Here is a 17,449-nt window from a genome sequence, read left to right on the forward strand (position 1 = left end):
AGCATTTCCCTTCTCCAGGGGTTCTTCCCAACCCAGAAATTGAAACCGGGTCTCCCACATTGCACCCTGATTCTTTAGCAGCTGAACCACAAGGGAAGCCCCTGTAGCTAAAACTGTTAGGTAAAAGACCAGGACACCAAAAGAGTGTCTAACAGGCTTTTTAATGGCGAAGTGAGGTTCTGGGTGAGGTTCCTGGACCCGAATGAGGCAGGTCGTGGAAGTCCATGCCCGGACCATGTTGGGGGTGGTTTTTATACATTCGTTGCGAGAGATGGTTAGGCTAGATGGATGGGGGTTCGGATAGATTGCCAGGCTGAGGCGTAGAGGGCTGACAGGTCCTTCTACTCGGCTGGGGTGGGGCGCTTTAGCCGGCGAAATGTGCTGTCATTGGTCCCCGGGATCTGGGAGGATCCTTCCCTTAGGGACCTTCTCGCCGGCGGGAAAGAGAGGAGGGGCGGCCCATCATGGCCCCTGGGGTCCGACCTTACAAACACTGCTCTTAAAAAATACTCTGATGGGAATTTTATAACATCTTCAAGCAACTCACTTCCATACTCTTTAGGAGAAATAAAATATATATCCACTGCTGAAACATATCTGGAAAGGACAAGTGTACCTCACCGTTAATAAAATGACCTATTGCATTATAATCTTTGAGAGTGCATGCTTTTTTGTACTTTGTGCTAAATCCACTCAGTCTGCTTTTTTCTCCTATGTTCCCAATGCGAACATCATAATTTGCATCAGAAGGTAAGAAAAGATGTGATTAATATATAGTGGCATGTATCCATGTAGGAACTTCTTTCAGATATTTGGGCTATTTTCAGAATACATGCAAGGGGCTCTTGACTGTTTCAAGCCCAGATACTGTTGCTGAGAGGTAAGCTTTTCATCCAGGCTTCCCTGGTAGCTCAGCTGGTAAAAATTCCTGGGTTGGGAAGATTCCCTGGAGAAGGGATAGGCTACCCACCCCAGTATTCTTGGGCTTTCCTGGTGGCTCAGATGGTAAAGAATTCACCCACAATGTGGGAAATGTGGATTCAATCCTTGGGTTGGGAAGATCTCCTGGAGGAGGGCATGGCAACCCAACACAGCATTCTTGCCTGGAGAATCCCCATGAACAGAGGAGCCTGGTGGGCTACAGTATATGCGGTTGCAAAGAGTTGAACAGGACTGAATGACTAAGCACAGTACAGCACAGGCTTTTACATCCAGTAGTCATTACATAAAAACATAGAATTTGTAAAACATGGGTTTAGGGAAATACAACCTGTGTAAGGAAGCTATATGATTTCCTGCATTCCAACTTGAAGAAAAAAAGGTTCTTCCATTTGGCCTGCTGAGAATAGCTATTACAATGCTGATAAAGATGATTGAGCACCAAGAATAAAATATTTACTGTTTGGGCAACAAGATGTTTTTAGATAAAACACCATTACTGAGAGACGTACATGTTCCTCACATGTTCAGTTCAGTTCAATTTCTCAGGTGTGTCCGACTCTTTGCAACCCCATGGACTGCAGCATGCCAGGCTTCTCTGTCCATCACCAACTCCCAGAGCATTCTCAACTCATGTCCATTGAGTCGGTAATGCCATCCAGCCATCCCATCCTCTGTTGTCCTCTTCTCCTCCTGGCTTCAGTCATTCCCAGCATCAGGGTCTTTTCTAATGAGTCAGTTGCATCAGGTGGCGAAAGTATTGGAGTTTCAGTTTCAGCATTAGTCCTTCCAATGAATATTCAGGACTGATCTCCTTTCTGATGGGCTGGTTGGATCTCCTTGCAGTCCAAAGGACTCCCAAGAGGCTTTTCCAACACCACAGTTCAAAAGCATCAATTCTTCAGCACTCAGCTTTCTTTATAGTCCAACTCTAACATCCATACATGACTACTGGAAAAACCAAAGCTTTGACTAGATGGACCTTTGTTGCCAAAGTAATGTCTCTGCTTTTTAGTATGTTGTCAAGGTTGGTCATAACTTTCTTTCCAAGGAGAAAACATCTTTTAATTTCATGGCTGCAGTCACCATCTGCAGTGATTTTGGAGCCCCTCAAAATAAAGTCTGCCACTGTTTCCATTGTTTTTCCATCTATTTGCCATGAAATAGTGTCAAGATCTTCATTTTCTAAATGTTGAGTTTTAAACCAGCTTTTTCACTCTCCTTTTCACTTTTGTCAAGATGCTGTTTAGTTCCTCTCTATTTTCTGCCATAAGTGTGGTGTCATCTGCATATCTGAGGTTATTGATATTTCTCCTGGCATTCTTGATTCCAGCTTGTGTTTCATCCAGTCCAGCACTTCTCATGATGTACACTTTGCTTGTAAGTTAAATAAGCAAGGAGACAATATACAGCCTTGACATACTCTTTTCCCAATTTGGAACCAGTCTGTTGTTCCATGTCTAGTTTTAACTGTTGCTTTTTGACCTGCATACAGATTTCTCAAGAGGCAGGTCAGGTGGTCTGGTATTCCCATCTCTTGAAGAATTTTCTACAGATTTTTGCAATCCACACAGTCAAAGGCTTTGATAGTCAATAAAGCAGAAGTATGTGTTTTTCTGGAACTCTCTTGCTTTTTCAATGGTCCAGAAGATATTGGCAATTTGATCTCTGGTTCCTCTGCCTTTTCTAAATCCAGCTTGAATATCTGGAAGCTCACGGTTCACGTACTGTTGAAGCATGGCTTGGAGAATTTTGAGCATTACTTTGCTAGCATGTGAGATGAGTGCCATGAGGAAAAACTTCTGTAGAATGGCATACAGAGTTATAAAAATATTCTGTAAGAGGTTGCTAGCAGGAAAGGATAAGTAAACTAACCATCAGAAGCACACAGCTTTCTACAGGTACATCCCTTTTCTTCAGAACAGTGTAGAGAACCACAGAATGTACTTGGCTCTCTGAGGAGCTTCCATTCTCCTTTGATTTAAATTGTATTACATATACAACAGCTACACTGACAGCATTTTTAAGACAGTATATGAAAAGAAGAAATGAATTGCCCTCTTGATGGTCTATAGGTGCATTCTGCTAATTTTGTAGCATAATTTAGTTTTTTCCAGGAGTCATCTTTCTGCTTTTTAAAGAAGTCTCAAGATTGCTTCCTTAATCACTGGTTTTAGTATTCTACGTATGAGAAATCATATTTTGATGTTAATTTTTAAACTTCATTAGAAAAGACAGAGTAAAAATGAAATATTTAATTAAACCTATAAATATTCATTATCCATTTTTCAAGCTGCTTCATTATTTCAAGATAGAATAATCAACATTTGACTTTCTATGAAATACTTGGGTGATAATAGCAACAATCAGCCAATGTTACTTGGGAGTGAAAGGAGTAATGAAAGTTGGTAAAGACAGTCTGGGAGTGTGGGGTTTGAATTATAAGAGGACTACATTCTCCTAAGCCATGTTCCACCCTTGCTCTAGTTCTCTCCCCAGCAGCTTCTTTACTGCTTCCTTTACGTCCTTATTCCTCAAGGTGTAGATGAGGGGGTTGAGCATTGGAGTTATGAGCCCATAGAAGAGAGCAAGAAGCTTGCCCTTCAACTTGGCAGAATTGCTCTTGGGTGCCATGTATGCATAACCACTAATGGCTGAGCCATAGAACATAACAACCACAAGCAGATGTGACCCACATGTGTTGAAGGCCTTCTTTCGACCTTCAGAAGACTGGACTATTACCACTGACCTAACAATTTTGACTATGTCAAAGCCTTTGACTGTGTGGATCACAATAAACTGTGGAAAATTCTGAAAGAGATGGGAATACCAGACCATCTAATCTGCCTCTTGAGAAATCTGTATGCAGGTCAGGAAGCAACAGTTAGAACTGGACATGGAAAAACAAACTGGTTCCAAATAGGAAAAGGAGTATGTCAAGGCTGTATATTGTCACCCTGCTTATTTAATTTATATGCAGAGTACATCATGAGAAATGCTAGACTGGAAGAAACACAAGCTGGAATCAAGATTGCCGGGAGAAATATCAATAACCTCAGATATGCAGATGACACCACCCTTATGGCAGAAAGTGAAGAGGAGCCAAAAAGCTTCTTGATGAAAGTGAAAGAGAAGAGCGAAAAAATTGGCTTAAAGCTCAACATTCAGAAAACAAAGATCATGGCATCTGGTCCTATCACTTCATGGGAAATAAATGGGAAACAGTGGAAACAGTGTCAGACTTTATTTTTCTGGGCTCCAAAATCACTGCAGATGGTGACTGCAGGCATGAAATTAAAAGAGACTTACTTCTTGGAAGAAAAGTTATGACCAACCTAGAGAGTATATTCAAAAGCAGAGACATTGCTTTGCTGACTAAGGTCCGTCTAGTCAAGGCTATGGTTTTCCCAGTGGTCATCTATGGATGTGAGAATTGGACTGTGAAGAAGGCTGAGCGCTAAAGAATTGATGCTTTTGAATTGTGGTGTTGGAGAAGACTGTTGAGGGTCCCTTGGACTGCAAGGACATCCAACCAGTTCATTCTGAAGGAGATCAACCCTGGGATTTCTTTGGAAGGAATGATGCTAAGGCTGAAACTCCAGTACTTTGGCCACTCATGCGAAGAGATGACTCATTGGAAAAGACTCTGATGCTGGAATGGATTGAGGGCAGCAGGAGAAGGGGACGACCGAGGATGAGATGGCTGGATGGCATCACGGACTCGATGGACGTGAGTCTGAGTGAACTCCAGGAGATGGTGATGGACAGGGAGGCCTGGCGTGCTGCGATTCATAGGGTCGCAAAGAGTCGAACACGACTGAGTGACTGAACTGAACTAAACTGAACAAAGTTGATGTAAGAGAACAGGATTAATCCCACTGGGATAACTTTTATGACCACCATAGCAGCATACATCTCCACTTCATTGATCCATGTATCAACACATGATAATTGAAGCATGGCAGGTACTTCACAGAAGAAATTCTCCACCTGATATTGACCACAGCCAGTAATAGGAAAGTCAACACTGTTTGCACCAGAGAGTTGCTGAAACCTGTTACCCAAGCCACCGCTGCCAACTGTTGGCATAGCCGAGAATGCATGATAACTGTGTAATACAGAGGCTGGCAGATAGCTACATAACGATCAAAGGCCATTACTGAGAGAAGGACACATTCAGTGGATCCTAAGCCAAGGAAGATGAATAGTTTGCTATTCAGCTTCTGTAGCTGATATTTCTCCAGCGGCTCTGTATGTTGACCAGCATCTGGGGGACAGTGGAGGTAGTATAGCAGAGGTCCAAAAAAGAGAGATTGGCCAGAAAGAAATACATTGGGGTGTGGAGTCTAGGATCAAGGCACCACAAGATAATGATGGCTGAATTCCCAAGGAGAGTCATTATGTAGAAATGGAGATGGCCACAAAAAGAACCATTTCTAGTTTGGGCCATTCAGAGAAGCCCACCAGAACAAAGCCCTTAGAGTGATGAAGAGTGTTATTGAATCTTCTCATTGCTGTGACTCTACTTGCTGGAAACACCACAGGCAGATTTTGGAGCTTGATTAGCCTTTGCTTAGAACTTAATGTTGGTTCATGAACCTACATGTAATAGAGGAACTGGGTAGAGGATGCTGGAACAAATAAAATCATTAATGTATTTCCTTTTATTACCTAGGCAAGAAGAATGAGAGTTAACAATAATATATCTATATTTTAACAACCATATTTTAAGCCATGACTTTCATTTGGTAAGCACATAGCTAACTAAGTAGAGGTATTACAAAAATAAATATTGTAAAGATGTATTACACAATATTCGTTGCAAAAAGAAAGTGTTGGATCTGTTAAGATAGAGAGACACTGAGACTTCATTGGAGCTTCATTAAATCTCTAATTCACTCGATGTATTTTTTAACTAATTTTTTTTTTTGATTCAGTTCACTTTCTTGCTGATCTTAATGTGTTTATATTATAGCAGGTGAAATTTACCATCTTTGATAGGCACTGTCAGTTAAAGAATATAAATCCTTCTTTTTAATTACTGTACACCTCCTTTCTGTTTATTATAATTAAGTTAATACAGATAAAATTCCAAGGACCAAAGACAATCCTTTATAAAATTAATTTATTATCACATTTAGCTAAGAAATAGTTAGTAGAAGTTAACATAAGTAGGACTAAAATTTTCCCTTATTTTACTTATGTTGAACACATTTCTACCGAATAGTATATATTTATATCTAAAAGTTTTGAGATATATATATATGTTGATATATATATTTATATTTAAAAAGTTTGTCTTTTCCATGGATGTTTTTACTATTCCTTCCATTTAGCCACAATTCTAAGGATTAAAAATTCTCATAATTGGCTGTATCAAAGTGGAAAAAGCTGTGAAAAATATACAGACTCTCTGGTGTGAGTCCTGGATTACATAGATAGTAAATGGCCTATAATTACATAGGTAGTAAATGGTAGCATAAGCATCAGACTCTTTATCTCTGCCTCCACAAAAACCCTGTATTTTAAACACTATTGTATGTAACCACAGGATTCATGAATAAACCTGTAATGTGTGAATAAACAATTACTTAATAACATTTTATTTGTCACATTGGATATTAGCTAGTAAAGATATGAAATCTGTTATCTTTAATTATCTGTATGCCTGAATTCAAGGATACTCTTGTCTGAACTTAGAGATGGCAAAGTACATTAAGCAAAACAGGATTGTGTCCTGGAAAGAACAGTGAGCTGGTTTATCAGCTAGCATAGTGAAATAATAAAATTAAATAAGTAAAAAGACTAGGAAGAATAAAATATTTTGACATAATTTATACATAATTACTATCCTGAGATCTAATTATTAAAAATCCTATTAAAATTAAGTTCATATAGCAAATAATTATTAATACTAAATAAAGCTGCAATTCCAAAAGATTAGCATATAAATGCAAATAAAATTTCATACTGAAAAATTTTTAACATCACCAATAATTTAAAAGTATATAGGAATGTTATTTTAAATGATATTAATAATATCATTTGTCAATTTTTCCTTAAGAAAACACTTGAGATATAAAATCAATGCACATACATATTTACATTCTAGGATAGGCACTGCTGGTATATTTACATGATTTAAAAATTAGAAAAAATAACTTTAATGTTTCAGAATAGCAAAATGTTGAATATAATTTATTGATTAGACTGTTATAGTTAATAAAATTAATTACATACATGCAATGCCTATTCATCATTATCATAATATCTTGGTATATGAAACCAAGATATTATGTATATTATATGCATAATATAAAATACGACATGTTTTTTGAATATTGCTAAAATACGTGTAAATTACAAAAGAATGAGAAAACTACAAAAAATAATTGGGTTTGCGATTACTAATGATTTTCATTATATAATTATGTTCCACTTTTCCAAATTATATTCAGTGATTAAGCATTCTTCTTATATGTGTGTCCGTGTATTTTAGTTGCTCAGTTGTGTCCAACTGTTCGTGACCCCTATGGACTCTAGCCTGCCAGTCTCCTCTGTCCATGGAATTCTCCTGGAAAGAATACTGGAGTATTTGTTTTTTATGATTAGTCAAATCCATAATATAAATATGCACAATTATTTGACAAGCAGTAAGGAAAAGAAATAAAAGCTTAAATCCTTTGGATTAGCATAGTGCCCTGATAAAATTTATCCTGTTTCCATATATACATCATTCACCATTCATATTTTGATCTGTTTGATATGAATATGAGTCATTCTTATGGAAAGAAGAGGTCCTTCTATGGAATATGGAATATTCTATGCATGGATGGTCATGTGGACAGTGAGAAACCTTCCCAAACTGAGAAGGAATCGTAATGGGGTGTAAGACTATGAAACAGAAATGAAGTCACCAAAATCAGAATTCAACTAATTCAAAAATTAGTCTGTGGCCAGTTGTAATATTCACCTCTCAGAGGATATTATTCACTACTCCGTTTGGATGGCAGGAAGGAAACAAGGACAAGAAGAAGAAAGAAAGGCAGGAAGGGATTCTGATTTTAATGTTTCCTGAAAAGAACAATTGCTAAGAATATTATTGTATTTATTCTCCAAAATTAAGGAATCTGATGAAACACTGATGGATTTTGAGAAATTCATGTTTAGTAAGACCTTAGAGATTACCTTATAAAGGGACTGTGATTCATTACTTTGAAATAACTAGAGGACTGAAATAAGTAAAAATGGTTAAATGATTTTGGAAAGGATGAGTTTATAAAGAAAGTTTGGGTATGTGTACTAGAAAAGAGAGATTGGCAGAAATTCTACTGATCCTCAGAATAATACTCTGTAATGACTCCTATGGGAAAAGAATTATGTACAGTTCTATGAATTTAGAATTAAATTTGTTTTATAGGCCACAGAACTAAGTATTACATATTAAATTTAAAGTTTGCTAAGAAAGGCAATTTCAAGCACCTTTGAATTAAGGCAAGTGTTAATGTCCCTATTTGGTGGCAAAAAACTATAGTCAAAGATAATGAATGGTTTTCCCCAAAAGGCACACATATGTTTATCACTTTATCTATGGGGCTAAATATACTCATTAATGAAGAAAAAGAAAAAGATTTGATTTGCATTCCAGGCAATGATGTTGAGTTTTTACTGAACTCACTCTCTTTCCTTTAGGCATGTTTAACTAATACATATTTGCAAGGTAGTTGGCTATAAGACCTTTATTTCAAGTAAAGCTAAGAAGTCAACCAAGGCTTTAAACTCAATGTGATTTTCTCATAACTCCTACATTGAACTAGGCCCAACTTACCCAGTCAAGTGGTAAAGGAAGTTGTCTCTTTAAACTCATAAATTACTAGTAAGTTTTCTTGAGTTAGAATATTTTCAGCCTCAGGTTTTTCCATCATTGTTCACTGTTCAAAGCATCTTTCTGCTTTTCTCTCTCTTCCTCCACAGAAAGTTCTATTTATATTTCCCCTGACCTCGTTGTTTATCATACGAGTGTAAGACTGGCTAAGGTTTATGGCAAATGTAACATTTAAAATCACTGAGTCTACAGCCGTTAAAAAGAATTCATTTGAATCAGTTCTGATGAGATGGATGAAACTGGAGCCGATTATACAGAGTGAAGTAAGCCAGAAAGAAAAACACCAATACAGTATACTAACACATATATATGGAATTTAGGAAGATGGCAATGACGACCCTGTATGCAAGACAGGGAAAGAGACACAGATGTGTATAACGGACTTTTGGACTCAGAGGGAGAGGGAGAGGGTGGGATGATTTGGGAGAATGACATTCTAACATGTATACTATCATGTGAATTGAATCGCCAGTCTATGTCTGACGCAGGATGCAGCATGCTTGGGGCTGGTGCATGGGGATAACCCAGAGAGATGTTATGGGGAGGGAGGTGGGAGGGGGGTTCATGTTTGGGAATGCATGTAAGAATTAAAGATTTTAAAATTTAAAAATAAAAACTAAAAAAATTAAAAATAAAATAAAATCACTGAGTCTAAAATTTTTATGTATTTCCCTTTGCATCTATCTGTCTTATATGGTTTTGACCTAAATGTTTCTTGATTTCACTTGCCTCTGGGGCCTTTGGTGGATGACATAATTGGACATTGACTGTTAGAAGATGAATAAATGCTGTCAATACATGTTGGTTAAAGTTAACTCAGGATAGTAGTGGCCTTTTTAAAAACATGGGATCATTTCCAGTTTACTTGGGATTCACTTAGGAACAGTTTATGCCAAATATACCATTTAAAGCTTTCTAAATATCTTTTCTCTAGCTATTACACCAGGTTTTTCCACTGAAACTAAGTTAACTAGTCATAAGGGTTAGGGAAAAATTGATATGACTTGGTAAGATCCAATATTGCAAAAACAGTCTCAAAAGTAGATAAAGGCTGTGGGGAGATCATTAAGAGTTAATGGTTTCTTTCTTTGTCCTGTTTCACCTGTGAACTTTATGACACTGTCCTCTCGTCACTTCCATCTCTGAAATCTTTGAAAGGCAGAAACAGTCATCCTTACTTCTCAGGTCTTCTCTTCAAAGATCATCTTGTCCTGACCCAAAATTCCTTAGTTAGTGCCCTTCTAAGGGCAGCTTTGACATCCTTGTTCCTCAGTGTATAGATAAATGGATTGAGTGTGGGTGTGACGATTCCATAGAAGAGCGCCATGATCTTCCCTCTGTCCCGTGAATAGCTAGAGGGAGGCTGGACATACATAGTGATGGCTGTAAAGTAGAAGAGAGAGACCACCAGCAAATGTGAAGCACAGGTATTAAAGGCCTTCCAGCGACTTTCAGCAGAGTGGATTCTGATTACTGCCCGGGCAATGAACACATAAATGCCCAGGATGAGGGAGAGGGGCACCAGAAGTAGCAAAGCCCCTAGCACATTGAGCTCAGCCTCATTCACATGGGTATCTGCACAAGCTAGTTTCAGAAGAGCAGGAACTTCACAGAAGAAATGGTCCATCACCCTCTGTCCACATCTTGGGGTCAACACGGTGAGAGTGGACTGAACAAGGGAGTTAGCAAAGCCACTAATCCAGGTCCCAGTGGCCATGTGGATACAGCGTCTCTGGTTCATGATGATTGGGTAGCGAAGGGGCTTGCAAATAGCAGCATAACGGTCAAAAGCCATGATGGCTAGAAGTATGCATTCCGTAGAACCCAAGGCCAAGGAAATATAGAGCTGGGCAACACAACCACCATAGCTGATGGTCTTTTCTGGTCCCCAAAGGTTGACTAGCATCTGTGGGACAGTACTGGTAGTAAAGCAGAGATCCAGAAGGGATAGATTAGAGACGAAAAAGTACATGGAACTGTCCAGCTGGGGATCCAGGCGAGAAACTAGGATAACAGAGATATTTCCAAACAGGGCAGAGATGTAAGCCGCCAGAAAGATTACAAAGAGTGGTGTTTCCAGCCAGGATCGATCAGAAAATCCCAGTAAGATAAAATCATCTAGTGAGCTCTGATTACTGACCCACATATTGTCACTGATAGGAGAAATTCCAGCTGAGACCTCTAAACACCCACTTCTGTAAGGATGGGAATCAATGATAAAAGGAAGCCACTGGAAACTAAAAACCAGAGATGCTAAGACGAAACTCTCATTTCTGCTTTAATCTGCATCTATATTCCAATTATGATGAAATATCAAGCCAACATTATCAGTATAATGTTGAAAGATTATTAATAAAAGAATAAAAAGAACCAGCAAAGTAATTGGGAAATTTTCCTTATGTGATGAATGTCTTCTAGTTAGTTATCATTCCTTTGGATTTTGTTGTCTTCTCTTCTAAAAAGTTTCAATAGAACTACCATCAACCTTGCTTGTCATAAATATTTAACAAAAACATCAGAGTATAGATGAAAACAGATTGTAAGAAGGCAGAGTTTCCCAAATATAGGTTGAGCAAAGGACAGCATGAAGAAGGCAGGTGGATCAGCAGTCCAGGGGGAGCCAAGGCATTTTGGTATCTTCATCTTTCTCAAACTGATCCTAGTCAGAAACATCACGGGAACTAAAGCATGTCATAGATTTGGCACAGTGAAAATATGGCATATCAGGACTCCTTTTACCTCTTCCAAGCATTAGTGTTGATCCTATTAAGAAAATTTGAAAGTAGGAGGAAGAAACAAAAAATTCAACCAAATAACATATACACAAAACAATCAAGCACTGGAAACCTGTTTGCGCTGAAATGCTACTCAACAGATACCTAAATAAATTTGATCAATTTCTAACCTGAGTGAAAACACCAAAGAGAGTTTCAAATACTTGGCTCCTTAAGTAAACTTCTCTTATTTTTATATACAAATTTCTAACTCCTCAAGATAATTATGAGCACATTAAACATTTCCCCCTCTCCCTTCCTTCTTTTTTTGTTTTCTTACTTATTAATTATAATATCTCTACCATTTGAGTTGCCACTATCTCACTCTTCCCCCATCAAAATCACACGATTCCTTTATTATAGATTTCTGAAGGAAACTCTGATGATTAATTTTTTATTCTCTAAAATCTCTTTAGGTTTGATTCACTGGTTATGGCAAATCTTGCATTTTAAGTTACTTTATAAAAGACATTTTCCTTCTTCCTTCAAATCCCAGTGATTCCTTTTACTAGATGAGTGATTTTAGAAATGTCATTTAATCCTTTTGTACTTCAATCTTCTTTTCTCTAAAATGAGCATAATTATATGCATCTACTTAGAGAAGGCAATGGCACCCCACTCCAGTACTCTTGCCTGGAAAGTCCCATGGGTGGAGGAGCCAGGTGGGCTGCAGTCCATGGGGTCTCTAGGAGTCGGACATGACTGAGCGAATTCACTTTCACTATTCACGTTCATGCATTGGAGAAGGAAATGGCAATCCACTCCAGTGTTCTTGCCTGGAGAATCCCAGGGACAGGGAAACCTGGTGAGCTGCCGTCTATGGGGTCGCACAGAGTCGGACACGACTGGAGTGACTTAGCAGTAGCAGTATATGCGTCTCATAGGACTAAGTGATTTAATGCAAACTCAGTTATTTTCATATGCTAATAATTCAAGAACTGATTTCTTTCCAAAATTATGAATTCCCTAAAACATTGGACTTTCCTTATTTTTGTGCATCTATAAACAGTGTAGAAAGGTATTTGTAACAGATAATTAATAAATACTGACAGATAATAAATATGATGTGACTACTAGGAAAATAGCCCTGGAACCTCTGATTACTTATTTTTCTGATTCTCTTAATTGGCCTTACATTATAATCTTCTTGTGTCCTTAACATGGTAGAATTATTGGATTTAGTTGGTCAGGTGTTTTTTGTTTTTTTTTGTTTTTTTTTTGTTTTTTTTTTTTTCTCACATTGGTGTCATTGAGCTGTGGAATTAGACAGTGTGTGTGGGGGGTGAGTGACAGTGAGAAATCATAGGAAGAAGGGCTTGCTTCATAGACCAAAGCTCAGAATTGTTAACTCTAAAACAGAGCTTCTTACCCATCTGTCTCACACTTCTGATTTCTTTGCTCTGGTTATAAAATCACAATTTTGGGGGGATCCTAATTGTCATGTTTGAATTACAATTGCCGATGTGTCATCCAAGTTGTCAGACTGGACCAAGTATTCTTTAACATTGTCTCTTGCATCTATCCATTAAATTTATATCTACACAGAAAAGTTAAAACAGACACAGTGAAAATAATTCAGTGTTCCATTGCTTATAGCTTTCAAAGTGGTCTGCTCATTTACAATGGCTCTCTCATCTTCAAAGCACCTTAACATGTTTGTAGGACAGTCTTTCCTTAGTTCAAATCTGATCATGCACAAACATCTCAGCTCAAAATTCAGCATCTCCACATTGTAACATATTTTATTAAAATGCAGACTTAGATTCAATGCCTCCTATAATCATGGCTCAAACCATTCCATTTTATCCAAACTTTTCATTCTCTCACTGGCGTTTATGCTGATATGAGACACCGTTGTTGCTTTCCATCCTGTAAGGGCCATTTCAAGTACTAAAGTGTTCCAAATTATTCCCCACTCTCCTTTTTTTCTGTCCCTGACTTGGGAAGATCTCCTGGAGAAGGAAATGGCAATCCACTACAGTATTTCTTGCCCGAAAAATCCCATGGACAGAGGAGACTGGTGGGCTATACTCCATGGGATCACCAAGAGTTGCACACAACTGGATGACTACACACTCCTTTTCTAATTCTCTAGAGCACTTTATTTGTAATTATCTTTTGGTACACTCCATATTTTATAAAAATTATATATATATATGCAATTTGTTTTTGTTTCTGTACCTGTCCTATTTTCCTGACCAGATGGATTGTCTACTCTTAAAGAGTAAGCATGTGATAGAGGTAAGAGTGTATGTTAAACATAATAAGCATTTACTACATTTTAATTTCCTCTTGATGAAAGTGAAAGAGGAGAGTGAAAAAATTGGCTTAAAACTCAACATTCACAAAACGAAGATCATGGCGTCTGGTCCCATCACTTCATGGGAAATAGATGGGGAAACAGTGGAAACAGTGTCAGGCTTTATTTTTGGGGGCTCCAGAATCACTGCAGATGGTGCCTGCAGCCATGAAATTAAGACACTTACTCCTTGGAAGAAAAGTTATGACCAACCTAGATAGTATATTCAAAAGCAGATACATTACTTTGCCAACAAAGGTCTGTCTAGTCAAGGCTATTGTTTTCCAGTGGTCATGTATGGATGTGAGAGTTGGACTATAAAGAAAGCTGAGTGCTGAAGAATTGATGCTTATGAACTGTGGTGTTGGAGAAAACTCTTGAGAGTCCCTTGGACTGCAAGGAGATCCAACTAGTCCATCCTAAAGGAGATCGGTCCTAGTTGTTCATTGGAAAGACTGATGTTGAAGCTGAAACTCCAATACTTTGGCCACCTCATGTGAAGAGCTGACTCATTTGAAAAGACCCTGATGCTGGGAAAAATTGAAGGCAGGAGGAGGAGGGGATGACAGAGGATGACATGGTTGGATGGCATCAATGACTGGATGGACATGGGTTTGGGTAGTCTCGGGGAGTTGGTGATGGACAGGAAGGCCTGGTGTGCTGCGATTCATGGGGTCTCAAAGAGTCGGACATGACTGAGCAACTGAACTGAATTGAACTGAACTGAATTAACTTTAATTCAATTGAAACCAACAACTGTGAACCTCTTCCCTTTGGATTTCCTATATGTTAAATTATGTTAGCACCCTTGAATTTATTATTTTTTTCTTTATGACCTCAATCCATTTCATTGCTATTTCATCACAACAGAACCAAGATACACTTTTTCATTTCATACCCCCAAACTAAAGCAGAGTTTAAATACACACTGTTTTACCCTTAGAGCAAATATTTTAAGGCTTTTCTGCTCATTCCCAAAATAATGCAACTAATCAATCAATAAATACATTTATTTTACTTATCAAAATCTTTTGATTGCCACTTCGAACTCCATACTGCTGCATGATAATTGGATCAAGAAAAAAACTATAATGTTAAGGGAAATATAAACAGTAGCTGAAATATTAGTAGGACTACTTACATGGTAAAATTATATAAAGATGTTTCTGGAAATTTTCAAGTGCCTGTGAACTTCTATGGAAAATCAAGTTGATTATCTTCTGAGATTCCCCCTTATAAATCCTATCCTTATATGTAGAATAACACTCTTCATTTAAAACTGGTCTTATCCACTGTCTTTTCTTCTCCCATTTTTTTATCATATGATAGTGGGACTTTAGAAATAGAATCTTGGAAATATGATTATGCTTGGCATTATATTTTATTTGCAAAGAGATGGCACAGATATCATTGCCAGTTGATTAGAGAATTATAGAAATAAAACATAGGATCCTGATTCAACATTGAGAAACATTTTTATCTTGATACATAATGTCTGAACCAAATTTTGCCTCATCCATTTTGATCAAAGAAAAATCACTCACGTGTTGCAGGGTTACTTTATAGAAGGATGCCCCTCAATGAGCACATGAGTATTTCCAATTAGAATCATAAAAGATACAATTATAGAATTCACCCTCTCTGAATTGCTTTCTTGCTAAATAAAGACTCAGGATCTCATTTTGTAGTTACCTGCACTCAGACACTATTTTCAAATCTAAAGAAAGCTGAAAATTTTCTCCTACCTTTCATAGATTACTGCTATGCTATTTTCCCTATCTTTATTATTTTCTTTTATATCCCTCTAAATGGATCCAGCATGCCTTTAAGTTTCTGAGATAAGCTTGGACTGTTATGAATAAAATCAAATCACATACTTACTCCAGGAAGAGTAAAAATTTTAAAAGGAAAATATGTAGCATGTTTTATTGGTTTTCAGAATACCTGATAGCATTCCTAAACATTGAAGGTATATTGAAACATAGTGACAAAATGTGATGATAAAATGATAGCAACAGATAAGTAAAGAGGGGGAAAATGAAGAACGAAAATAGAGAAAGAGGGAGTTTCCTGGTGGTCCAGTGGTTAAGACTCTGTGCTTCCACTGCAGGGGGTATGGGTTGGATCCCTGGTCAGGGAGCTAAGATCTCTCATGCTATGTGGCAAGGGCAGAAAGAAAAAAAGAAAAAGAAAAAAGAATCGATAGAATTATTTAGAAAAAAGAAAGAAAAATGGGAATGAGAGAGAAAAGATATACATAGACAGAAAGAGTATACTGTTTTGTCCTACACATTGCCGATGATCAGTTAAATGTGTCTTCTGAATATGCAACAGGAGAGAGAAACAGAAAAAAATAGAATGCAAAGATTACAGGGGTGAGTCCAAACCAGTAGTTGTTAATTTGCCTGGAAAGGGCTGTGGGGAGTTTTTGCCTTTCTGGTTGTGTATGAAAACTATGGGATTAGTAGAGCTTAATTTGTCTAAATAGGAAGTTAAAGGAAATGCTGATGAACCCCCCAGAGGATGAGAAAATGGAGCTGGGAAGACAGAAGAATCTGTGCTTCTCCACAAATAGGACCTGCAAAGGAATGAAAGGGCAGCAAGAAAGAAGTATCTTAAAACATGGCTTAAGGAAACATTGGCCATTTTTATAGATGTTTGCATCCTGATATACTCTTTAACAACTTCATAAGCATGATTCAAATATAATATGTTATGACAAAATAAAAACAATTCATTTCACCTCTAATTTATTTCAGATATTATCTGAGGATCTTTGCTGTGATCTCAATGCCATGCTCTCTGCCTATTGGATTCCTTTGTTCTAAATTGTCATAGATTTAAACAGTCTGATTTGTTTGAATAATAGGACCTTCAGAGCTTAATTGCTATCTAGACAAAATCAATATCTTGTTGTTCACAAACTTTGCAATACAAAAGTAGTTTTAATCTAGAGAAGTGATAAGAAAAAACACACCTAAAAATATTTAAATGAAAATATAAAGTCCCAAAGGTACCTAACACTAATAGTAAATTTATATTTTCCCATAGCTTTCCTCATAATAAAATAATGTATACCTAGGATTTAGAAACACCAGAATATATCAAATTTCCCATAAACATATATGTAACCATATATATATATATATATATACATATATATATATATATATATATGTATATATATATATATACACACCCATATATATTTACTTTGGTACTCATATAGCAATCTTCCTCACATGTATGTTTGTTTTGTTATCATAATAACCTTCTAAAGTAAAAAAGTCTTTTTTTAATGATAGAAGAGAAGAAACTCGAACAGCAAGAAGTTACAGGACTTACCCAAGTATATAAACCTAGAAAATTCAGAAGCAAAAATTTGGATAAAATAAGATTTTGAATCCTAGGTCTGTACACTTTTCCTAATTTCATTGTTCTCCTCTCAAACAAAAATATATGCATCTGTGGAATCAACCTTTTAAAATTAAAAGAAAATCACTTAGCATTCTACTGCTGAATGGTCCCTTTACTCCATCTTATAAAGCAACC

At 37.2% G+C, this 17,449-nt stretch overlaps 1 protein-coding gene and 1 pseudogene across 1 annotated transcript; both read right to left on the minus strand.

The window, feature by feature from the left end:
* Positions 1 to 341: 341 nt before the first annotated feature.
* On the minus strand, positions 342 to 5,451 carry LOC101116436 (putative olfactory receptor 2B8; annotated as a pseudogene).
* Positions 5,452 to 9,959: 4,508 nt separating this feature from the next.
* Positions 9,960 to 10,970, minus strand: LOC101116688 (olfactory receptor 2B2-like). Its single transcript, XM_012101038.5, has one exon. It carries the CDS (start codon positions 10,968 to 10,970, stop codon positions 10,026 to 10,028), a length of 945 nt encoding a protein of 314 aa, XP_011956428.3. The 3' UTR covers positions 9,960 to 10,025.
* Between the last annotated feature and the right edge of the window lie 6,479 nt (positions 10,971 to 17,449).

Source organism: Ovis aries, chromosome 20 (genome assembly GCF_016772045.2).
Source record: "Ovis aries strain OAR_USU_Benz2616 breed Rambouillet chromosome 20, ARS-UI_Ramb_v3.0, whole genome shotgun sequence".
Classification (NCBI taxonomy): domain Eukaryota; kingdom Metazoa; phylum Chordata; class Mammalia; order Artiodactyla; family Bovidae; genus Ovis; species Ovis aries.